Genomic DNA, 26180 nt, shown 5'->3' with positions numbered 1-26180 from the left:
GACAATATCAGTCACCAGAACCAAGGATGGGTGTTTTCAATGAATCTAACATGGAGTTTGAAGTTACTATGGGTTTGTATAGGAAGAGGGAGTGTCTGATAAAATCAATATCAAATATCTAAATACTGAATCAAGCAACTTAAAAACTGCCTGGGGTGCTCACAATAGCATGAGTAGATGAAATATCCCTTTAAGTAGGGACTAAAAGAAAGACGACAGAAAACAACAGAAATTCAGCCTACAAATTATTTCTATGATTTTGGACAGGTCTATTTGGGCAGTTCATTGTTTGTGCTGTATACCTATCACAATCTGCACATTCAAAATGTAACTTAACTCAAAAATGTGTCAGTCTTGTCAGTTTTGCTCAAATAGTTGTACTTAAAGGCCCAGTTCAGTTTGAGATATCTTTGTATTTCAGCATGAATGATGATGCATTTTGCATCATATGATGCAGAATGATGCATCATATGATGCAAAATGCATCATCATTCATGCTGAAATACTAAAATATCTAAAAACACAGATTGAACACAAAAGATAACTCAGGATTGTGTTGATCTTGTCCCAAACAACAATAAAATAAGATCTGGTTGTCCCAGAGGTGAACTGGGCCTTTAACCACTTAAACCCTATGCCTATGGGATCCCTAAAGTGTCTGTACTCGGCTACCTCAACATGAAATCTCTTCTGCAAAATTAGCCAATCGACTAGCTCACAATGCGTCCGCACGCGACATCTTGTGAGCTTGTTGATCTGCTATTTTCACAGAATGTTCGCCTATTACGACATGACCGGAATAAGGAAGCTAGGGTTTATGTGGTTGATGCTCTCGTACAATGTGTTGAGAGTTTGTAGATTGTCTATTTTCAGAGCACAACACCTTGTACCACAATGTATAAATCAGGCTTAATGCAGGTATACTAACTACTAATATGAAAGGCTATAGTTGCTTTACTCCTATTTTATTTAAGTCCATGTATGACATTTCCAAAAATGTTTGTTCTCAAGTGAGGTCACGTGGCCCCCAGGAGTTTTTGAGGGGGGTCCCCAGCTAAATTTGTTAATATAGCATTAGAATCGGTTTAACCCCTTATACAGTATTTGAAAATAGCCTATCTACATGTGCATTGAGCTTAGGTTCTAGGTGACTCACCTGCAGAGCACATAACATTTATAAAATGTTTTGGTCATTTTATCATCTACTCAAGCCTTTGTGAGCCCCCCAGACAGTTGCTCGATTCAGTATTTAGATATTTGATATTCATTTTATCAGGCAAGACACCTTCCTATACAAACCCATTGAACTTCAAACTCCATTTTAACCATGTTTGATTCATCAAAAACACCTGTCCTTGTTTCAGGTTGACTCATACTGCCCTCCTAATATGTGAGGAGGCAGATTTTTTTCAATTACTTTTTTCATTTATAATTTTTGGAATAATAATGATGATACAATAATACAATTATTTAAAATAAATAAACACGGCCCCTCACGCAGTAGAAGGACAATATCAGTCACAAGAACCGGGTTGTTTTTGAGGATGGTTAAAATGGAGTTTGAAGTTAGAATGGGTTTGTATTGGAAGGGGACGTGTCTGATGAAATCAATATCGCAAAAGCCTGTGCAGATGATAAAATCACCCAACACACACAACTCGAACAACTCTTGAGAACACTGTCCAAGACCATAGAAACTACTACAGAAGCTCTCTCTCAGCTGTCAGCACAGGCTGTTCTAGAGGCCATTAGCTCATGAATATTCACACTAAACAATTAGTTACACAAAGTTCTTATATGGCAGCAGCAATGTATGATGTGGAGTTTGATCCTCACCTCTGCAGGGCTCCTGAGAACTCCATCCAGGGACTCCAGGCTGATGCCGGCTTTTAGCTCCTGCTTTGTCACCACCTTCATCTTGTCATCGTAAGGCTCCAGGACTTTTAGTATCTGAAGCACGTCTTCTTTTCCGAGGTGGTCCAGGTGTATGGTGGCAGCAACAATCTCATCTCCTATAAAAGCAGCAAAAGTTATCAAAACCATTAAACCACTTAAACCCTATAAACTCAGTTGACCCCCGAATACAAAACAGGAGGGTACTAGGGACATCAGGGCACCATATTTTTGAGCGAGCGTGGCCGTGTATGTGTCTGTGTGACAACTGGGCACAAGGGACATGTGGGCACCTGGACGTGTGGGCACCTGAATTTGTGTCCACAAGTGTTTTTTACTTAACAGAGCATGCTGCTTTGTTGTTTGTTGGTACAGTAAGTGATATTTAAACCACTGTTCTTTAAACCCCCAAAAACAGCAACAAAGTCAAAAGTACAATAGCCTATAATAAGAGTTAATTTGCCAAAATAGTACTGAGGTCAAAATTACATTAGAACAGAGTTACAAAGTACAATATAAAAGTGTATTTGCCAAAATAGAAGTACTGTTAAAAAAATAGAACAAATTGGTAAAAAAATTAAAATACTAAAAATAATTAAGGATACCAAAAAATGGAGGTAGAGAAAACATAGCTACACAGTACACTATAAAACTAGATAGATGCAATTGGGATTCGGAATTGCCAGTGTGGTTGCCGTGGCACAAGTCACACTTGCATATCAATTCCGTCTTACCATTTGAATTTTCCCAATTCAATTTTCCCAATTCAAGTCAATGGGGAAAATTTATTCTCTAATAAATGAATGGCCATAATATAGATCTGTCAGTCCTTGTCCCTTTTATGCCCATATATGGAGATCCCTGATAACATCAATATTAAGCCCATATCTTGGAATGCTCATACATGGACATACTGTGTCAGTCTCATGTGGTCTATGATGTCTCATCTCCATATTTGGGAAAAGTTAAATTTTTATGTATCCACAAATAAATGTATATATAAATTATGCCACCAAAGCTGTGGGAGGAGTAGTGCAGCAAAAAAAGGAAAGGTTCATCTTAAAAGATGGATGGATAGAAAGAATAAAGTTGGACAAGTACTATGGTCTGGTCTGGTTGCCCTGCAGGGACTAATAATAGAAATTAATATAGTAGTCGTTGTTGTGTTTGGGGTTTTAAAGAACAGTGAGTTAAATATGACTTTCCAATACCAACAACAAAGCAGCATGCTGTGTAAAGTTAAAACACACTTGTGGACACCAGGTGTCCCTAGAGCCCAGATGGTTTTGGTGCCCAGTTGTTCCTAGTGCCCAGATGGTGGGCATTACGCATAGACTAGTCTAGACAAAAGGTTCTCACTGCAGATCATCAAGTGAAGCAAAGGGCTATATCCTCTGCAAGATGATTGAATAACACTCCTTTAATTTTTAGATGAGTGTTCTTTGTATTGTTGAAAGGTCAATGAGGGTTACAGACATTAAGTCTTAACTCCACATACTTGTGTTTGATGCATAGCTTTGTCAAACATGTAGCTTATAGCCTACATGCTGACAGATAATGACTATTATTTTTTAATTCAGAAATAACATGATCCGCATTTAAAGGTTATGTAGTTACAATTGATTATGCTTTCCCTTCTCATGTCCTACCTTCCTTGAGGCCACTCCTTGCAGTGATCGCGGCATCTTTTACTCCTGTGATGACGACTCCTCCTGTCTCAGAGTCCTCAAGGAGCAGGCTTTCGGCGATCCTTGTAGTTTGACTGTCCTCACTCTGGATTTGGGCAAAATGTACACATAAATTAGTTTTCTTTTCACATGCAGTAAAATCCAGTGTTTTCATTTATCTCAGATTCTGTGTACAGTGTGTATCACACAATCCATGGACTTATGTCATTAATCGATGCAGACCTCAGTGCTATGTGTATGTAGGCTATAATAAAAATAGCATGTCTGGATGTCACATGATGTTGTTCAAAGATTTAACTGAATGTTATTATTTTAAACTCACCATGACTTCATAGGCGTGTGTTACATCCACATATCAAGGAAGTAGGTAACAGGAAATCAAGTAGTCCAACACAGCAAACTTAACCTGTTGAACACAAAGACAAGATATGTCAAGTAAAAAAGTGTTGTCTACTGGATAATTATTATTAGTAGTAGTCATACTATTTTTAACATGCAAGTAAATTATGTATTTTGGCTTGAGATAACACACTGGCTAATGATTAAAAGTTTTGGTGACAGTTTTTAGAAGGTATACTGTAGTATTCTCTTTTCCTGCATGACTGATTTCAGACTCACAGTCCACTCAGAGAGTGGGAGCCAGGCAAGCATGAGCCAGAAGTTTGTGTGAATGCATAGAATGAATACAGTATTTCAAGCAATGAAGCAAACATACATAAAAAAAAAACAGCTCATGACAACATAAATAGACAGAATGCCATTCCTTATAATTACTTTCAAACATTTGAACTTTACAAGTCAAATGGCCTAGGCCTATAGTGTTTTGATGCCTTCAAACCCAAAACCTAAATTCTCTACATACACCCATATCTTTGAGTTTCACAAACATTATAGTAGCTTCACAAAAGCCTAATATCCTTGTCCTCTTCAAAAGTTAATAATATGGCAGAAAATGTCTTTACCAGCTGGACACATTCTTAACACAAAAGCTCCAAGCAGGAATTTAGGGGAAGTGGCACTGTAAAGGTGCTGTGCTCAACCACTCTCACACCTGTTCTGAATGTGGTTAATTAGTCAGGCTGTCAGCAAGGCGACATGTTTCTGTAAGTTGTTTACAAATAGTAGTTAGCCCCACTACAATTTCACATTCTGCTATTCCTATTCATGGACTTTATGCTTTAATTTATGATTTGTTGTACAACTGTGTCATCACGTGCAGAGAATAGCAGATCTACTAGCTCACAACCCTGTAGATCATATCAGCTATATGGCACACACAACTGCAAAGTATCAATTGGGCTTCAGAAGTCTTTCTCATCATGATATTCTTTGTTTAGAGACAAAGCAGATGGATTGCGCTTTAAATTTGCTGGCTGATTGACAACTGACTGCAACACCCACACACACACCATCTTAAATACCACCTCACCTCACACTTCAGGAATCCAATCCTGCCAGGGTTGCTAAAGGGAATGTGCCACAAACCAGTTGGTTTGGGTATGTGCTAGGTGACATGCCATACCACACAGACACAATCACACACTCACTCACACTCAAACACACACGCGCACGCACGCACGCACGCACACACGCACGCACGCACACACACACACACACACACACACACACACACACACACACACACACACACACACACACACACACACACACACACACACACACACACACACACACACACACAGTTTCATCGCCCATTCCTCCAACCACACCCTATATACCCTGAATTACAAATGTTAATGCAATACATGTATACTGGACCTGCTTTGACAGAGATGGGGCTCTAAGATTAACATGCTTACTCTAAGTGGTATATTCTTTGTGTACTATTATCTACTTTGTCCACTGATGTTCTGATCACATTGTGGCTGAATTATGAAAACAATTCTTTAAAATCAGAGATCCCATGTCCACACTCCACAGTCCTTAAAAATCTCGATAAATAAGAAAGGCAAATTATATAATTATTAAACTCAGAGACTACTAGATCAAATGCATATGTATTTATCTGGTTGCACTCTAGTTTGAGCCACAGGGACAGGGTATAGTTCGCATTTGCAAGCTAGAAAATGTGAAAGGTGCACCGCAAAATGGCATTGATTTGTTGGAATACAAAACAAACCACAACATGAAACAAGTCAAACTAAAAAGCATGCCTCTGTGCTCCATCTATAAGTCTATAAATACAAATCATATTGTACTTGTACTTGTTCTTTTAACTAATCAAACAGTTAAAACACTATTTTCAGCCATTGACAAATATCTGACCTACAAGCTCACAACACGATGTGATTCAAATCAATTTTCAAAACATGTTGACAAATTTTCACAAGATCTTTGGGGTCCACAAGTTAGTTAAAGCCCTCCACAAGTAACAGTTGTGGTTCAACACAGCCAACCTCTACAGTATGTTATGCAGACAGTGAGCTAAGCACATCACACCAGTCATGAGGACCACACTGTTGGACACACACTATTCATTCAATGTAATGTATTGTATTGAAGTCAAGCCTTAAAACATGTCTGTAGGAAACAGAAAATATTATGAAAAAGTATTAGCTAGCATTGCCCTGGTTTGCCATCAAATGCAATATTTCCACATCTCTGTGGCTCACATTTGGACCCCATCGGAACAAGCTGTCACATAGTCAATCACACATGATCTATTGACCAGCTTTCAATCTATATGATACACAAACTGTATGCAATTCATTCCAACGCCTACAACCAATACTGATGTATTTTAGCGCTTCAATATACACGTAAAATACACATGGCTTGCTGTCAATCTATTTTAAATGTCAAATCCATCCATCTTTCCATTTAGAACCAGGGCTATCCTTAAAGGTAACAGTGGATCAACCACTGCATGCATACACATCTTCAGGGCATGCAATGTCATCAAGGCATATGGACTGGACTCACCTTCTGATGCTTCCAGGGATATCTCCACCTTAGGAAAGCTTTGGTTACAATGTCTCCTCCGCACAGTATCACAGCTGTTTTGTGTCTCAAGGAGGATGGGGCTGTCAGTTAAAAAGCCTGAGCTGAAGCCTGGAGAACAGGTTGAACAGCATCAGCACCGCCTCTCCTACTGACCGCCCTAACCCCCCCCCCCCCCCCCCCCGCCCTGCCCCCCTTTCTGTACCAACACACCCACCCCCACCCACCCACACACCCACCCACTCGCACACACCCGCGCACACACGCACACACACGCGCGCACACACGCACACATGCACACATGCACACGCACTTCTGAACACTACATCACAGACAGAGGGACAGACTCGCAAGCTTGGTGACAGCCGAAACCTGCCTAGAAAGAGCAAAAGAGGGAGAGAGAGAGAGAGAGAGAAAGAAAGTAGGGAGATGTGCATGCATACCACTCCTTTAACAGGCTTAACCAGGTTTACAAAGCAACAGAGGCCTTAAATAATTGCCAAAAACCCAGCAACATTTTCTATTTTGTGTAGTCACGCATATTGGACACACACACACACACACACACACACACACACACACACACACACACACACACACACACACACACACACACACATGTGCACATATACACACACACAAACACACACACCTACACACGCGCAAACACACACACACACACACACACACACACACACACACACACACACACACACACACACACACACACACACACACACACACACACACAGCATCCAATCATCTGCACTTTCCTTTCAATCAATTGATTGAATACAGATTCTGCATGGCTTGATGCAAGATTTGGCTCAGCTATATGTTTTCCTTATTTCAGTCTTTCTCATTCTCTTCACACACACCCGTCCTCATAATGCATTATATATTTGTCTGGTTTGTGTTTTCCCCAGTGTTGATAGCAAACAGGAATTTGGGCTGTTATAGACAACATTACTTTAGCATTATCCTTGCTAATACTACACACAACAAAACCCAGCGTCCCAGAATGAGTCATTACCCAGCCCTTCTGCACATTTAAGACAATGTGATGACTGTCTGAGTGACAGAAAGAATATTAGAAGGAACTGGAACCTTGACAACCAACCACACACAGGCGAGCTGGGTGTTGTCAGAATAAGATGACAACAATGAGCAATAGCAACTTGTATTACAAAAGTATTTTAATTTGTGAAATGGTTGTTGGTCGAGGTTCAGGCGCACCTTTTAAGGTAACCATTGAAGACACTATCAGACATACTAGACTGATTAAACGTGTTCCAGTAATCGGAAGTGCATTTCGCAATGCACATTGTTTGTTCATGCTTCATCCTCCCCTCTCTCGACTGCATAGATAATGTTTCCATTTAAGGCACAGTGTAATATGGAATTCAATGTACTACTGAATGCATCAAAGCCTGAATTGTGAGTGTAATGTGAGTTTGTGTAACTAACTTGGCTTTAATTGTCACCATTTCAACATCAGAACTAATTTTTCTTTCTCACAATGAAATGTGAGATAGTTATTCTCAAAGTGGGGTCTGGGGTCCAGGTACGTCCATTAGTGGGTTCCATGGGGTCCCAAGCAATATGAGGAAGAGTTTCATGTTACTATTATTTTGCTGGCTGGAAGTTAGCCCAATGAGAGAATGTGTAAAATGTGCAATTCAGGTCTATGTATTTTTACTCAGTGATGGAAATGTGCTTCCATACATAGCAACCCCTGCAGGCTGTACAGCTGCTATTTTACATAGTGGTATACACTCCCTCCTCCATTCTCTTTTGGTGTGGCTTAATCTTGGAATGGGAGTATAGGGAGGGAGAATAGAAGAGTTGCAGGTTGTCTTTTGAAAGGCAAATAGGTTGATGAATTCTTATAGTTTAGTCTAGTTTCTGTACTCCCATTATTCGAGGCGTTACCACTGGGCCTGGCAGATGTTTTGGAATGTGCTTGCACTGTGGAGATGGTTTACATAGACAATACATTATACAGATCAATGAGACACTATAAAGGAATTTGTTTCTAGTTTCACTAATGACCTGTTATTATACAATGACAAATTGAATCATTGTGCAGGTGTGGTTAAAGGAGCTATAGTCAACTTTTTCATTGTAGGGCTGACACTTTGTTTACATCCTAGTCTATAGACTAGAATGTAAACAAAGTGTTGGTCTGACAATGGCCAAAATGATTATTTTATCATTAGTTTACGCTTTTTGTGGTCATTTTTGAATAGAAACACATATATGAAGCTTATTTTTTTATAAAATATTTTCGAAACATTATTTTTATTTTAGCATCCGTTTTTCAAGAAAAAGTTGACTATAGCTCCTTTAAACATCACTGGCCATGGCATTCACTTATACTCAGGACACTTCCTGTAGTTTCAGGTATTCACCGGTTAGAAGTTACTGAAGCTACTATGACTATTACATTATCAACACAATGCTGTATACCCCCTCCAACTATACATACTTTCCCTATTTTCTTCACAAATTCCTTTTATTATATTTTGACACTTGCTTTGGTAATGTAAACGTATGTTTTCTCATGTAATAAAGATCCTTTGAATTGAAATTGAATTGACTATTCAGATCATGTGTTGGTTTCACTCTCTTCACTGTTATCTCCCCACCTACTATAGTTGTAGAATTCCCTGCTCAGCAGCAATACAAGTTCATGTTGGAAGTTTGAACTTTGCCCTGAATTTACAACAAATACCTTCAACACCTTTGGATAATCTCAACTTTGTCCTCAGTGACACAGAAGTCAGTGAGTCTCGAAAAAACAAATAGCTTCTCTGAGAGCATGTTACTTCTTCATAGTAAAACAAATGTACTGTACACATGTAATTCAGACAGTGTTTTTTCAACCCCACCCCACTTGTTACATGCCAGCACAGTGGTATTCATACATGGTACTGAACAGCGTTTAGTGGCGTGGGCTGTTACAACATGTAGGCTACTGTAAAGGTTGTACATGTTTTTTTTTGTTTGTTTTTGTTTTACTTACTTCACTGTGGTCTCCCCGTCTCTCTCCAGCTCTTTGGTAAACACAAAGTACATTTCAGGTCAGGAACAAGGATACCAATTTTATCCAATCAGGAGAGAGAACTCCTCAAAGATGATTGATCAGCTTCAATGTTATAGTGTTCTCGTACCAAATGTGTCTGTTAATTTAATTCTCATCACCTTTCACCTGTTTGTCCTATGTGTCCTGCATGAGCTCTCTCCTAATTGCATGACATTCTTATTCTGATCTGAGAATGTGTTTTCTGTTATCTAAATAACTGGAGAGACAGGGAGACCTCTGTTACTAGCTAATAGCAATGATTGCTCTCAGAATATAGAGATACTTTATTTTCACACACAGAGGCAGGCACACACACATGCACACACACACACACACTGAAAATTATCACATATTCATATGATAAACACAGAAAGCTTTGCATGTGAGATAAAGATTGTACATTTTTCAAAAGTCAGCAAGTCTGCAGATTTATTTCAGTATAGCAGAGACTTGGAAAGTTCATTCATTTTCTCCTTAATAATTCTCCTTAATTGAAGACCTCTTTAAATCTTATCTTAGTCGTATGCAACCCAAATGTTAGTCTAGACCAAATATATGAAGACAACAAATACAGTACATAAATGGACAGTAACAAATAACCAGATGTTCACGTTATGAATGAAAATTGCAGGAGGGTAATGGTGAATTTGTTTCTACACGTCCAGAGAAGCCAAGTCCAAATGGATTTGCCCGCAGGGTGGCTTCTTCTGGAAGCAGAGATGAAAAAGGATGGCTCCTCGATTCATGTTTCATTCACTGTCTTGACTTCAGGTCTAAACTTGTACTCTTTAATGAAGGCCTATGAAACAGTGTCAGATGAGCCGGGGGCCTGTAAAACAAAGACACACTCACACACGCGCACACACACACACACACACACACACACACACACACACACACACACACACACACACACACACACACACACACACACACACACACACACACACACACACACACACACACATTCACTGGTGCAGGCCTGAACAGTACACTCCACAAAGATGTATGTTTCTATCAGTCACCTACAACGTTAACTCACAAGAAAAGTCAACATGTTGCAAGCTTTGTTGTGGAGTATTTCTTGTCACGCAGAAAGACACTCAACTGCATGGCAGCATTCTGCTCATACCTGGCCTTCCTTAAAGTTCAAAGTGAAATTCTTCATTTAACAACTAGTGAATAATGCAGCCTTCTTGTGCAGCTTGTCACAATGGAATGAGGCGGGAATGTCAAGCTATAGGGCTGGAGGACGGGCATTTGTGAATGTGTGTAACAGTGTAGTGTTCCTGTTGATAGGCTAGTGGTTAGACATTGACAATCCGGTTATTGCGACGTGGTGTTATGTGCAAAGTGGTAGGAAGGAATCTGGAGCATGTCGAGAAGACGGGGAGCTTCCTCCGGGTCTTTAAGGTGCTCCAGTTGTGATAATTTTATGGACATGCACACATTGTTGCAAACCATTGTAGTAACCAGACTTTGGGTTCCCAAAGTCAGGCAAGGATTGCACTCTGTCAGTTTGGATTGTGAGCTGTTATCTTTTCTGTAATTAGTCAGGAAAGATTACCACAAACATAACTCGGGCACCACCCTGACAGTGTCACCCATTTGACACAAAAGAATGTCACTGGTCATTCACTGTCCTGCTATTTCAGATATTCAAATAATTTTTTTAACTAGATTTTTCCACACCTTCCTCTGTTCACAGAGGACATTCTTCAGCAACAGGAATGCTCTTAATTTTTGTTATTCGTACTGCATAGCATGCCAAGTTGCACAAACACATCTGCATGGGGGATCCACCTACCACGGCCAGTCCACACAAGGGAAACTCAAGTGTCTGTGACTTCATCAGAAAACTGATGATGATAATGTCCTTTCAATCTGGTGTCCCTATTTTGGGTATGCCATTATTGCCAAACATCATCTGTTCATCATCTGAAGCTCTCAAGTCCCTGCACATTTAGCTGGCAGGACGTCCTGTCACACCCTCCATCAATCCTTCCAGTTACTAGATAAGGTCAAATATTTGATTCACTGTGCAATCATCACCATGGACAAATTAAAATAGCCACTCTAATCTGACCTGTGCTATACTTGTAGTTTGAACTGTGTTGCTTTTGCTGAGCTTTGTCAAAGGAAAATCTGTTTTCTTGTGACAGACTAAAATGTTAACTTGAATCTCATTGTATACAGTAAATGATATGAACAGGGTAGCCTACATCCCATTGTTGTCCTGCCATGTAGACCAGTGTTGCAGGTTATCAACAAGTTTCACACTAAATTCTTGTGAAACAAGTACTTGATTCTGATCACAGATACACCAAGAACTGATATATTCTATCAGCCAAATTAATTCAAGTGAATAATGACGAATGAAAAGTTTGTGTCCTTTCTTTCCAAGTTTCCATTATGATGTTTTGTTTTAATTTAACACATAACACCAGTCCAAATGGAAAGAAAAATAAGGCCAAATATAACTGGAACACTGAGGCCAAAAGGGTAAAACAAGCACTAAAGATGGACTACATTGTAACATGTGAAACCCAAGTGGGGCTGCAACTTTCTTGATGATTTTCTTAGTAATTATTCTATTACTTTTTTGATTAATCAAGACGCACATTTTTGTATACAAAAAATATCAACAAATTGATTATCCACAAAGCAAAGTGTTATACTTTGTCCAACAACGGTGTTGTGCAATAATAGTGAAAATAGCAGATCTACAATAAGTGATTCATAAATTATATTAAATCTTCGATTATTGATTAAATCGATACGTTCAACAGTTGCACCCCTAAACACAAGGACATTAAAATTGATACTCAGTCCACTAATTGATATCTTCAACAATAAATTAATATAGTTAAAAACAGTAGAGAACTAGAAGCAGTGCTCTTTCGAGCACAGGTCTCCACCAGGTCAGGTAGGTCCTGGTGGCGCTAAATGTGAAAAGGGTGCCATGTCTTCTTTGGCCATTAACGGCAATGGGACCCTGCATGCATGACTTGAGGCATTTTGTTCCAAAAATTTGTTTGGAAAAGGTTGACCTGATGGTGGCGCTATAACAGGCCAATATGAAAAGTGTGGCATTTGTTCCTTGACCTAGTGGGAATGTGCATGCTGAATTTCTCTGTAATCACAAGCTGCGTTCATGATTTAAGTGATTTTGTTCAAAATAGACTAATTCTGCAAACTTTGGAAGTTGGAACTTTGGATGTTAGCAATTTGGATGGAATATGAAATATCGGACAGATCTGTCTTGATCACATGACTATTGAGATACTGTGTAGTGATTTGCATGATTTTTGGATAAAATCTCAAGGAATAATAGGAAAAGAAATGTTTTACATAAGTCGGCCTCATGGTGGCACTATAAACAGCAGATACTTAAAATGCAGGGCAAAGATTTTTCCTTGGCCTCTAGGGAGTGCACATACAAAGTTGTACACTGATCAGTGGCGTTATAGGTAAAAACATGCTTGGTATAGCGCCACCATGAGGCTGATTTGAACATATTTAAGTGGCATTTATTCCTCTGCCTAATGGGAATGTGCATGCACAATTTCTCCAAAATCGCACACTGCGTTCATGATTTCAGGCATTTTTTTGAAATTGACAAATCCTGCTAACTTTGGAAGCCAGTTTTAGCCTATCAGGATGGAATATGGAAAATCGGACAGATCCATGTCGATCACATGACTGTAGAGACACTGTCTACCGATTTTCGTGATTTTTGGACAAAATCTGTAGGAGTACTGGCAATAGTTAGTTTAGCAAAAAAAGGCCTCCTGGTGGCGCTAGAAAACAGGCCCATGTGAAAAATGTGGGGCAGAGGTTCTGAATTGGTATCCAGGGAGTGTGTGCGCAGTTTGGCAGTGACCGGGCCAACGGCGCCAGAGATTAGCTGCACGGACGGACGGACGCACGCACGGACGGACGGACAGGGGCGAAAACATACTCTCCCCCATGCCTTCGGCTGGTGGAGACAATGAATTTGTTACAAGGGTTGGTTTGTATACTTGCTGTACATTGTCAGTCAATTAGGCAGGTCTTTAATACAGTCTCTGATCACATCAAGTTTCTCTGAGGGAATGCTGTCAAGCTGCATTGTTACCAGTGTCTCATACATAAAGCTGCCACACTGGATGCATTCAAGTTATGCTGAAGGTTTACTCCATTGTGCGACGGTATCGTGTGCCAAAAATACCAGATCAGCAAGCTAACAACTCATGCGGATGTAACATGTTGTGAGCTTGTAGATCTGCTATTTCTGTACAGTTAAGCTGTACAGTAACTCATGTTTCCCACAAAGTTTTCACAAGTTCACTCCTCTTATTGACTGGAAAACAAAGCAAAGTGATGAGAAGAAACATTTAAGAATTATTTGCCATATAAATTGGTACTTTGTCTTTTGCTCTGGAGTTCCATCAGAGCAAAGCGTAAAGTGGGCCATAAATATTGTCCATTTATAACTAAATTGACATTGTTCTAACGTATAATGCAGTATTAAGGTTTTAACAGGGTCGCTAATCAAGAGAAATGAGGGAGGGGTAATAGTTTTCCTTTTTATTATGACATCGTTCTGGCTACACTGCCCCCATGTGTCATGGCAGTGTTCCTCTTAGACCTCAGTCAGTGCTGCCAGACTGGTAATGAGGTCACTGTATTGTCCATTGTGCAATAAAAGGGAGACTGAAGCATGTCTCGTAGAGGAGCTAGCATTCTACTCTGCAGCCAAAGCATGACATTAAATGCACTTACCAGTACACATCTCTAAACCTTTGTTGGAGCAGGAATAATCAGAATAATATGAAAGTACTTAGACAGCTTTACTTGATATGAATATTCCATTATAAAGTAGCAAATGAGGGTTGATGTTAACTTGCTGGCAGCATAACAACAAAAATTACTTCAATGAGACATGACAAGAAAAGCAATACAGTAGCAATTAAGACTGTATCCTGAAATTGTAATATATCTTGAAAGATAAAGAATAAATATCAAACAAAACTGTGGTGGTGGCTGAAAAGGTACAGAGTTTACAGTAAGTTACTTAGACATCATGAAACCTGTAATAAGGCAGCTGTGTTGTCGCCACATTCCTATGTTTGCATGCTGGCAGGCCATTTTGAGTAAACACTCAAGTATGCATTGTTCATGTTTCAGCTATCTCACAAAGGTGACACATTCTTACACTTCAGTTTGGAAATTATGTCAATAAGCAAACTCGATGCACCCATCCGATCACACACTGCCATTATGCGAATCCCTTAAGAAAGGACCCCAAGAATATACAGTATAAAGACTACACAGTACACACAAACTAAAACAAAACTGTTTTTATTCAAACTAAATCCTTTCAGAATAACTGGTCCGTAAGAAATCATTAACATACACAGTATGTTTGATACTAATACAACAGCACTAGAAAACACTAAAAACTAAAAAGAAATATCAGAGGCACTTGATTTTGTTTGTGCTGGACACAAAGTAAACATCCTTTTCTTTCTCAGGCGTCAGGGCCAACAGGTTGTCTTTCACTGGTGACAGGGGCTCTGCTTTCTCGCGAGGGTTCATTCTTGGATTCTCTCTGCAACAGACACAATAGACTTTTGCATCAGAGCATCATAGAGGCGTAACGGACATAACACCCATGTTTACAGTGAATGAAGGAGATTCACAGCATGTATATACCCTGATGGGGTGAAAAGCACCTGCTGAAAAGAGTAACAAACAACAAAAGAGTAAGAGTTTCAGTGATGTCTCATGTGTGGTATGGTTTACCAAAACACTGGGTTAAAGCTCCCAAACACTTGTATTAATTAATGGTGCAAAGCTTTGACCCTCTAGGTCTTCATCACTGGACACTTTCTAGTGTATATGCTGTGGCCTCAATGCTGTGTTCAGACATCAAACTGGCACGCAGTGAGAAAAGGTCGAAAATGACCAGCAATGGTCAGCTACACTGTGTCACCAAATCGCCATTCTAGTCTTGCTCAACACACTCGCTGACGTCAGTAAGTGTGCATCTGTGTGTGGGAGCGACAAGCAAGAAAAATATAAAGGAAAATATAAAAGGCTTTGGTAAAAGGGGAAAGAAGAAATTAAGGATGGCTGACAGATAGAATTGGTAGTTCCCCCGTCACAAGCATAAATTGTCATAGTCATTTATGCCCTGTTATGTCTTTTCAGCAAAAAAAAAAAAAAGGTAAAAGGTAATACAAAAATTGTAAGGAAAGATAAAGGGAGTGGAAAATGGTGAAACAAAAACATAGGATTGATTGACGTTTTGCTGCGTCATTGGACTGCTGAAAAACTTTGAAGCCAGCTCAACTTTTTTTGTAGTTTTTGACTTTTGTAGCTCGTCATGCAGCGACAAGTGTCGGGCATTGGTGTGTACGGGTGCATCTCTCCACTCCGACATGTCTCCTTTCCGACATGTCTCCATTCCGACACTAACCCTATCTCTACCCCTACCCTAAACCTTAGGCCCATGGGGAGTGTCGCCACTCCGACAATAAGAAGTCCATTTCGGAGTGGCGACATGTCGGAATGGAGAGAGCCTCCCGGTGTGTACTATGTAGCTTCATGTCACTGGCTTCACTGCTAGTGTGAATACAGCATAATGAGCTTATCTGTCCACACACATGATATTTTCCCCAAAACATGGGATCACATCAGAAATGTTGTGTGCCAGCTTAACACTATATTATAGACACTAGCTAGTTGCTAGTCTATACTTCACAAGCTGCCTGTTTCTGGGAACAACTAGGTTTGATCACTGGAAATCTAAATGGAGAACAGAAGTAGCGTGGGAAAGCTGTGATCCATAATTCCATTTCCCAAATTAGTTAACTCTGTCCCTCTGTTATGGATAGGCAGGAAAGAAAATCTAATATAATTTGACAGAAAGATGAACAGTAGTGAGGAGAAAGTTAGTGAATATAAAAGGGGTGCTGACACTGACCAAGTAATGAGTCTTACCTTTTGAAGCCAAAGTTCTTCCAGAGGCTAGTGATGGTGGATTGGAGGCCTGGGTTGTTCTCATTATTGGACTGCGTTTTCTTTCCAGGACCTGAAGGCTTCTTCCTCAGTCCACTAGCCCTGGCCGTGCCCGAGGGTCGTATTTTTGTTGCTTTCCCCTGGTCGCTGCGATTCAGCCTCGGAAGGCCTGGCACCTGAATAATGGAAAAACGAGAAGACGAGTAGAAGAGTGATGAAGAGAATGACAAGGTGTTGGTAGAGTTGGAAAAAGGGGTTAACCACTAAAACCCTAAATACTTTGTGACCAGGGTCCCCCAGCGGTTTCTACTTTGGTCCCCTCTTTTTTTACATCAACACCAAATCTCTAGCTGAAAATGGATGATCTACATGTTAAATCTGTTGTTTTCACTGAACGTTCGCCTATTATACCATGCCTGGAATAGGGACGCTAGGGTTCATGTGATTAAGAACCAGAATGAATGTGTTGACGAGAAGACCAGTATCAGAAAACAAGATAGGGCACAGTAACCAGGGTAATTGCACAGCAATACACAAGCTCACCTTAGCTTTCATCAGGCTGGGTTTATGATCTTCTCCTGAGCAGTTTGTGGGGCTCTGATCAGAGTCTGAATCTTTGCATGAGCCAATTTCCTGCAAAATCACAGATAATAGGTTCAGCTTACAAACACAAAACCACCAAAACACATACAGTATTCATAAGGATACATCATATCTGATGCATTCCCCCTGCTCCCCAGTCCCCACTCCCCACACACATACACTTTGAGTGGCAGGTACTATACCCACTCATTCACTCAGAGACTTGTTCACATTATGAACTCTATACTGTACATTTCATGCACCCAACAGCACCACATTACATAACATCATACACACCTCAGACTAAGGCCCCCAGGCGTTATCCTTTTGGTTAGATGTATGTTACATGTGACATATGTTTTTTATTTCATGATCAATAAAGATATCAATCAATCATCAAGTCGTAAATCTGGCCTCAGTAACATAAACAAACACACACACCCACACAAAGAAAACACGTAGAATATGTACTATGGTACAACGGAACTGTGTCGTTAAAGCACCTCATAGAAAACATGATGATATTGACAAATGGAATGGAACTTGGTATAGACAGACAGACACTTGCAAGGTGCATAACTGCATATATGGGGTAGGATGTTGTCGAGTGGAAATGATAAGCACTTACAAATATAGCATCCGTTGAAGGCGTAGGCGAGTAGTTGAGAACTTCCTCTTTGTGGCAGGATGTAGGCCCAGGCTGGGAGAAATAGGCACTGTCCTGTGAAGGGGGGGAATCAGGAGGGGTGTCCCCATCCTCTGGGTGCAGGTCCACGGGGCATTTGGCGGGGGGTGACGGAGCAAGTGGGGGCTTCTGACCCGGCTTCTGGCGATGGAACTGCTGCAGAGCGGCCAGGCCAGAGACGGGCACCGGGGTTCTGGATTGTTCCGTGGAGGTACCTGACCAACGGAACACGCCCACACCCTGGCTGGCACGTTTAGGCGAGGGGGAGGCGGAAGGAGAGGGAAGGGTGGGCGTAGGCGGAGGGCTGGGGGTGTCCAAAGAAGGGACATCGGGGGCATGATCTTCGTCACCCTGGAGGTCTTCTCCGTCTCTGCGAGGGGTGGTCTTGTCATCTTGAGGTCGACGCACCACATCCTGAGAAAGCTCCTCTTGTGCTGTAGTGTTCTGACTAATCACCTCTCTGGAATTACTGAAGAACCTATGGGATAGGAACATACGTCACATGAGGACCTACAATAACAGATATTAGTATGGTTGTACAGTAGGGCTCTATTGTTAATTTGTTACAGATTTGACATTGCAATGTACATAGTGAAAAGGATAGCTAAGGCTAATTGGGTACCAAATGTCCTTCTTGACAGAAAACAAAAGCTGGCAAAGAAAGAAAAGCAGTAGTCCATCTGATAACTTGTATTTTTAATTAATTTATATAGTCCCAATAATTCAACAGTTATGTAAAGACACCTTACACGTAGAGTGACCATGCTCTACAGACACAATATGCCCTCCATGAGTAAGCACTTGGCAACGTACAATAGCAAGGAATAGCTCTCCAAATGTAATGACTTCCTGATAACATGGCTCTTTCTGCGTTCAGAGATTGAGTCAACCACTGACAACCAGGATGTTGAACTGCTGTATTTCCTGCTCTAAAACCACCCTAACCATTGTGAGTAATATTTAGATATAAACATATTGGTATTTTATCTAGTGGTTAAGGATAGCTAAGGCTATCCTTATTTCCTATGAAATTATCTAAGTACTGCTTTTACATACATATTGGAAAAACAATCGGAAATATCACAATGTCAATTCTCCGGGTCACTGAATCTGTGGAATTTTCTTTTTTTAATTGCTGCATTTCTCTTCCTGCTTTCTTGTTCTTTTTACATTAGTATTTATATGCATCTTTTCCCCCCCTGTGAAGCACATTTAAGTGTACCTCTTGTCTGAATTATGCTATATAGATAAAGCTTGACTGATTCTTTTGAATATCTTTCAGTCCAATTAAAATGAGGGCTCTAAAGTCCTCCTAGTTCGTCGTCTGAGTGGCAGGCTGGATCATACAGTATCACTATATAAAAGGAAAGGGTTCTCACAAATGCTTCATTCAGGACAAGACAGAAATTAGGCACGGCCTCTCATCTGTGTCAGGCATGCTTGACTTGTTATGGGACTTTTACCTGCTACGTGTAACTTGACCATCTCCTTCTGCATCCTGGTTCCTCCTCTGCAGCAGGGTGGCAAAGCAGTTGCGTGGCTTTGGCTTGGCCTGGCCAGTGCCAGGCGTGCAAACGTCAGATGGTCTAGTGGATAGGGTAGGTGTGTCTTTGGTGGTAGCCTGCTCTCGTGTCCTTACTCTCTTCTGACTGGATGCAGAATACTGCTGTAGTACGTCCTGGTCTGACAAACTGGAGTCTATTTGAGAGGGGGTGGGATAAATAAAATGAATGACCCAGATATTATATACAAAAAAAAGCTCCATATCAAAGATTATTTCTGGTTTGTCAATCATAGGACGTTTTATATTATAGTACTGAATCTGATGAAAATTAACTTAACAACACAAATCTATAGTATTTGTAAATCATGTCTAATTCTTCATTTTACCATAATAGTATTTGCAAATATCATATTGTGCAGAGCTCAACAGCAACCCAAGATGTCCTACACACAGTAGTACAAAACTCACCTTCTCTGGGCCGTTTCACTTGCCGGTCTCTGCTGGGCAGCTTGAGTCCCTGCAGAGTTATGACTCTCTCCTTCCCCCTAGTGGAGGGTGGTGTCTTTGGGGTGCTGGGAGCAGGCAGAGTCGTGGCAGCAAGGCCTGGGATGTAGTCTCTGCTCCACATACTACGCTGTGCAGAGGGCTCCGGCCTGTTATTCCAGCTTTGACTTCGAGGTTTTGTGGTCTATAAAGATGTTTGCAATGTGTTGTAAGTGTCAAAAAATAAATAAAAGTAAAATACAGTACAGATACAAAATTAAACAAAATATTATACTCTATAAATTCCAAAATGAATTTGTGCCTATGCAACCTTGTTCTTGTACCTGTGCATTGGGTTTGTCTGGGTTATAATCATCGATTATTTCCATGGTGTGGATGTCCAGGTTCCCCAAGGCCATCTGAAAGCCTTTTTCATCTCCTACGTTACTGGAGGCAAATGATCAAGGACAAGATACTCTACAAAAAGCAACAAAGAACCTACAATTTAAAAACCAAATACATGCATAATATCCTTATTTACCCCACCATCTCATTCTCTTTATATTTTAGTATCCTAAAATAGATAGCACTTTTGTCATGACTGCACTTCTTTGAGAACAAGTATGTGACACTAGCAGTAACAGCCACTTTTCAAGAAATGCTGAAATCCCCTTGCATAACATAATTGAATTCCCATCAGGAGGTGGGTGTGGGGTATCCAGCTTGATATTACTCAATTATCCACAACTTTCCCACGTCCCGTTGTGCATTGTGCAGAAGGTGTGCGGCAGTTTCCGGCGTCGCAGCCGAGAATGATCTACAAGCTCACAACGGTTGCATCTGTGACGCGACGTGAGCTTGTATGTCTGCTGTTCTCCGGAAGTGTCCCACAGGTAATGCTACAGTAAATTCTCGCGGAAACAGGTGGATAGAATGCAGACAGGAGTACTGTATGTGCAGTATGGCAGGACTAAGCATGACTGTTGTTTCAAATGTTTTTTATTCGAGCTGGACTAAGCTTGACTAGCATGCTACAGTGCGGAAGGATACTGCCCAGCATAGCTCAGGGAGGCAGGGTCAATGTGCTCTGCGTATGGATTGAGCGGCACAACCTTCCTCCTGACTGGATCAAAAACCAGCTGGTACAGGAAGGTGTTTTCGGCCTTGACGAAGCCTTCAATGTATTCCTCTGGAACCTCCAAATTCATCTTCAGGTACTGGCCCATCTTCTTGATCACCTGAGTGCAAGGAGAGAGATCCATCAATGATATGCAAGGCTTAACCAACGGTTGGAAATAAAACAAAGACATTTTACTGTAAGTGTGCTGTCTTACAGTGTTGATGGTCTGAGGACAAAAATGTGCACTCTGTCACTTTCACCACATCACTTTTTGCACTTTTGTAAGTAAAGGACCATTTTGCAGGCAACGAGCCTCAATGACCATTTTTCAGTGTGAGAGACATTTTGTTGTTTATAGATTTTCAAGTGTGCTACCTTTGTCATATTGGGGAATTTAAGGAGCCCCTTTCTACTACAGCAACGTGATTAGTAGAGACGGCTACGACGGCGGCAGGTTGATCTATCGCGCGCTGATCACTTCCGGTTACCGTTGTCATCTGCCGTAGCCGTACAATGCTTAAATAGCCTAATATAAAAAGCACGCATGCATGACTGGTGCTGATCTGTGGCATAGTAGTGATAATCAAAAAACTGTATGAGTGGATTGCACACAGGTTGGTTAACTGCTGATGAATATTGATCTCCGAGCAGATATGATCACTCCGATGCAGAACTAATGCTAGTTTTAAAAGTACTGTTCATGCAGTAATGCTAAAGAAAGTGTGAAAAACTATCCACCATTTCTGTCCTGAATATTTTGAAATGGCTGAATGACAGGTGCCTGCCTAAGCCATTAAATTGATACCAAACTTACCCTGAGGATATCAGGATTGTTAGCCATCTTCAGCAGCTTGCAGGCCTTTCCAAGTCCGATGCCGTACAGCGAGGCCAAATAGTCACAGCCCGAGAGGATGCACATGTGGCGGAACTTCTCCTCTGTGAAAACGTCCCCAAGGGAACGACAGCGGCCCAGGTTATTCTGGTCTATCTCCAGCCCGTTCCCCTCCTTGTCCATCTTCAGGATCACCTGTGTGTGGTTGAGAGAGCTGAATGGTTTTCTCTCAAGGTGCTGACCATGTGTTTGTTGAGTATGCATTGTTGAAGCAATGGTCAAATGACTGTGAATGAATGGTACCTTTTTACAGCCAAAAGCCAGCAGGTCAGAGTCCTCTGTGATGATAGCCTGGGCCATTCCAGATTTGCTGAGGTAAGCCAGCTGGGCATCTGCCTCATATGGAGCAACTATACAATCCACCCCTTTAGACCTTGCGGCCTGATGGGAGGAGAATACTCAAATTATTTTCCATAGTTGTGAAATTAACATAAGCAGCAATGGTCTTTTATGAATTCTCCTAGAGAAAAGAACTTGTCTAGCATATGCCCAAACCTTGATGACATCATGAGCCATGGAAGGGGTGACACTAACAGATTTTGTGAAGCAATCCCTGGCCTCGGAGGTCTTTCCCTCACGGAGCAGCTGCTTGCCTTTCTGAAGATTGGCTTGTCGACGCCTGGAGGGGAAATTATAAATTCTCCTGTGATTCTCTAAGGGTCGATGCATGCATACTCCACTTTTAAATGAGAAAAATGTAGTTCTGTTTAGATCTGGGAGTCACAAAATCTCGGCAGCACCAAACATCTGAAAGACGTCATATTGTAGTTTCGACAGAGCCGAACCGAAAAAAAGAAAAAGAAATCTCTAAAAGTGGAGTATGCATCAGCCCTAAGGGTGATAAATGATAAATATTATTAAGACGATACAATGTCTCCACAATATGCCATTTCATTTCAGAGATATCGTTTAGATTGTGATACACTGAGGAAGCCATATCAAAATTTCTGTTGATTTGTTAATTCATTGCAGAATTCATTAAAACCTGCTTGAAATGGTATTTTGGTCTAAATGGTCTGTTACTACTATACCTTTTCTTTTAGTTTCTGTTACCTTGCAGGTGGTTGTACTGTACAACAACCATGAAAACCAACATGAAAAATAATCGTGATAAGATTGTGGATAGTGACACTGCTTGAAAAATAATCGTTCATCTAATTACAGTGTAAAAAAAAGAAGAAAAAGAATACATACTCTCTGCGTGCTTTATCCACTTCTCGTTTTGATGGCAGATTGCATCCATCAAACACCAGAATTGGTTTCACACCAAAGGACAGCAGCATGTCCACAAATTTCATACAGTACCACACATACCTATGATTAGAAGAAAAGAGAACAAAATCACAAATAATGTATTGATATTCAACAATCATTCAAAATATTTATAACGTTATATTTATATATAATTACCATTTAATATCTTCAAATGCTCGACAATCTCAAATCACAATGTATAATTTTAAACACCCCAAACTCACTGCTCAGTTGGTTCCCCTTTGGCAAGCTTCTCAGCACATGAAAATGCCCCTTTATGCAGCCAACAATAAGTGTCAACGGCCACTGTCTGTCCTCTGTACTTTTTCACATGGATGGGCTCTGACGCATCTTTGAGAAACTGCAACAACCCCTGTATACCCATGGCTGCAGTGCCAGTTGATCAATCAACTTGATCCTAGAGTCTGCACCTGAAACAGAAAATGTTAACATACATTGTTGTTGTAGTATGTCAAACAGCCGTTCAGCGGTTCACAACACATTGTGTGAGCTTGTAAGTAGATCATTTTGCCAAATATTGCCAATTATTATCACCCCCAACACCAGGACGCTAGGGTTTATGTGGTTAAAAATTAAGTAAAACTAAAAATATACAGCAGCACAGGCGACTTACAACTGTATGCTTAAACGCTCGTGCAGCCAATGAACCCCGTCGATTTTCTAAGTTAAACCCGTTTGGACAGAATTTGAACGCGTTTCTAAATCGTTACGTGCTGATGCTACCTTGCTTATAATGCATTTTTCTGAAACAAAAACGGAATGTTGCAACGTGTCGTTGTCCTCCTCATTCCGAGCCGTGGCCGTCCTTTTCAGTTGGAGTGCAGTGGGTCACCGGCGACCGAGAAGGTTAACCGAAACAGCAAAGCCATACATAAACATGACTTTATCATTGAATGTTGTTGAATTAACAGTTTAACACGTACCTTAGTACTTGCGTCTCTCGCTGTAAAAACACTAAAACAATTGATAAAAAAACAATATTCTTCATAACACACTCACTGCACTGCAGGGCAGGCGGGATTTGTTTTTTGCGGCAAAAATAAGTGGAACATCCTGAGTTATTCCCATTGGTCACAATGGTCAGTCCTTCTCCTCGCCAGCCAATCAGCACGGTTGAGGAGGTGGGGATTCGCACAGGAAGTTGATGGGTGTTTTCTTTCTTTCTTTCTTTCTTTCTTTCTTTCTTTCTTTCTTTCTTTCTTTCTTTCTTTCTTTCTTCCTTCCTTCCTTCCTTTCTTTCTTTCGACAAAATCATATGCATTGCAATATCAATACTTATGGATCACAAAACTCTTGTTATTTTCAAAAGATAAAGATTAATTTACAACTAATAATAAAATCTCACAAATATAAAATTGCCAATTTTCAACTAGTAAAAAAGAGGTAGCCTACATATTAGCAATAAGTAATAATTAAAGGCTTACATATATTTGTTATGATTGTATTGTAATGCGTTCCATTTAGAAAGACTTGCTTGCTCACTCTCTCTGTACTGAAAGACAGACTAGGCTATTTAAAGCTGGCTACACTATTGTCATTGTCCCAGCCAACACAACCACACACACACACGCACGCACGCACGCACGCACGCACGCACACACACACACACACACACACACACACACACACACACACACACACACACACACACACACACCTAACAATAGCTATTCTGGTGATTTGATACCTTTTTTTCAGGCTTTACTATCAATAGAAAATGATGGGTAGGTCTATATCTATATATGTAATTTCATCCTCTTCTTTCATGTATCATTCTCAAATGTCCAACTCAGTATTGTGTAGCCACGCCCTTGTCTCTGGTCCCAAATGGAAGAGGCTGTCCTCCGAAGGTGGTCTGTAGGGCAGGTGTTCAGCAGACTGCTCAGGCTCGCCACACTCGCATGCTGTACTGATTTGAAGCAGCTGACTCCAGTGCGCAGGCTTTTTCAGTAGGTCCATTGCTGGTGTGGTAGGTCCAGGGTTGTCAACATTGGACTGTCAGAATCCAGGAGATTTCTTTTTGGGGGATGCGCGGAACTCCCCAACCGGGGGTTTGGGTCCTCTCCCCAAAACGTATTAATAGATATATTTTCCTGTGTTCTGTTGAATTTTGTGCATGTTTGATACATTTATCAGGCTTACTTTACTAGCATGTGTACAATTTCAGCCTAATATGCCAAATGTAGGTATACAGATCTAATGACAGAAGCAAAGTAAGACATCTTTAATAATGACGTCTCATCTGTAAGTCATTACTTAAGTGAATATCTGTATGATCTTTCTTGCATGCATTGCCCCCACCCATAAAGCGGGGGGTCTGGGGGTCCTCCCGCAGAATTTTTTTAACATAGTAGATGTCATTTCCTGTGTTCTGGTGAATTTTGGGAGTTTGATACAAAATCCAGGAGAAATCCAGGAGATTTGCCAATCCAGGAGACTCCCAGGAGAGGGGTTCAAAATCCAGGAGACTCCTGGGAAATCCAGGAGAGTTGACAAGCCTGGGTAGGTCCTCTCCTTCAACGCCATCACGCGGGTCCCAGATGTACGGTGGATACGGGAGGGCCCAGCAGACTCCCACTCCTGCTTCCAGGATGTCGCTAGTCATGAACTTGTGGACAAGGACAAGTGCTCCGGGATGGAGCGGAGCATCTCGTGTGCCGCCTTGTTGTAAGGCCTTGGACACACATAAAAAGCACACAGGGATCTTCTCCATATATGGGTATAAAGGGGATTTGGTTCCCCTGACATCACAGTGATGTCAGAGATCTGCAAATGAATGAATGAAAATGAAAATTATTTAATTTTAGAGATGTTTCTCAGTTGAAAGAAACATGACTGTACAACTTTAGTTATGCACATTTTAAAAGACAGAGGAATGGGATGGTGGAATGAGGTGGGCCAAATACAATTACAGGCAGGGCCCTCAGCCAATGAGGTGCAGCCAAAGGGTAGATCTTTATGCCCATACATGGTGTTACATGCGAGCCCACAGTGTTTCATAGGAACA

General features: G+C 40.9%; 1 protein-coding gene across 1 annotated transcript; it reads right to left on the bottom strand.

Annotated features, from left to right (window-relative positions):
- Nucleotides 1–15084: 15084 nt before the first annotated feature.
- exo1 (exonuclease 1) lies at nt 15085–24166 on the bottom strand (the record flags this gene model as incomplete). Its single annotated transcript, XM_080740725.1, has 14 exons — nt 24097–24166; nt 23377–23583; nt 23093–23212; nt 22394–22517; nt 22142–22279; nt 21821–22033; nt 20937–21124; nt 20231–20333; nt 19872–20091; nt 19363–19597; nt 17843–18377; nt 17176–17265; nt 16615–16808; nt 15085–15220 (listed from the first exon to the last, which is right to left on the bottom strand). The coding sequence occupies exons 2-14, from the start codon at nt 23535–23537 to the stop codon at nt 15085–15087; spliced, it is 2457 nt and encodes an 818-aa protein (XP_080596851.1). The 5' UTR covers nt 23538–23583; nt 24097–24166.
- Between the last annotated feature and the right edge of the window lie 2014 nt (nt 24167–26180).

This window comes from Nannobrachium achirus (genome assembly GCF_963921795.1).
Source record: "Nannobrachium achirus genome assembly, chromosome: 13".
Classification (NCBI taxonomy): domain Eukaryota; kingdom Metazoa; phylum Chordata; class Actinopteri; order Myctophiformes; family Myctophidae; genus Nannobrachium; species Nannobrachium achirus.
The sequence above is the reverse complement of the archived record's forward strand: the minus strand, read 5'-3'. Positions and strand labels throughout refer to the sequence as shown.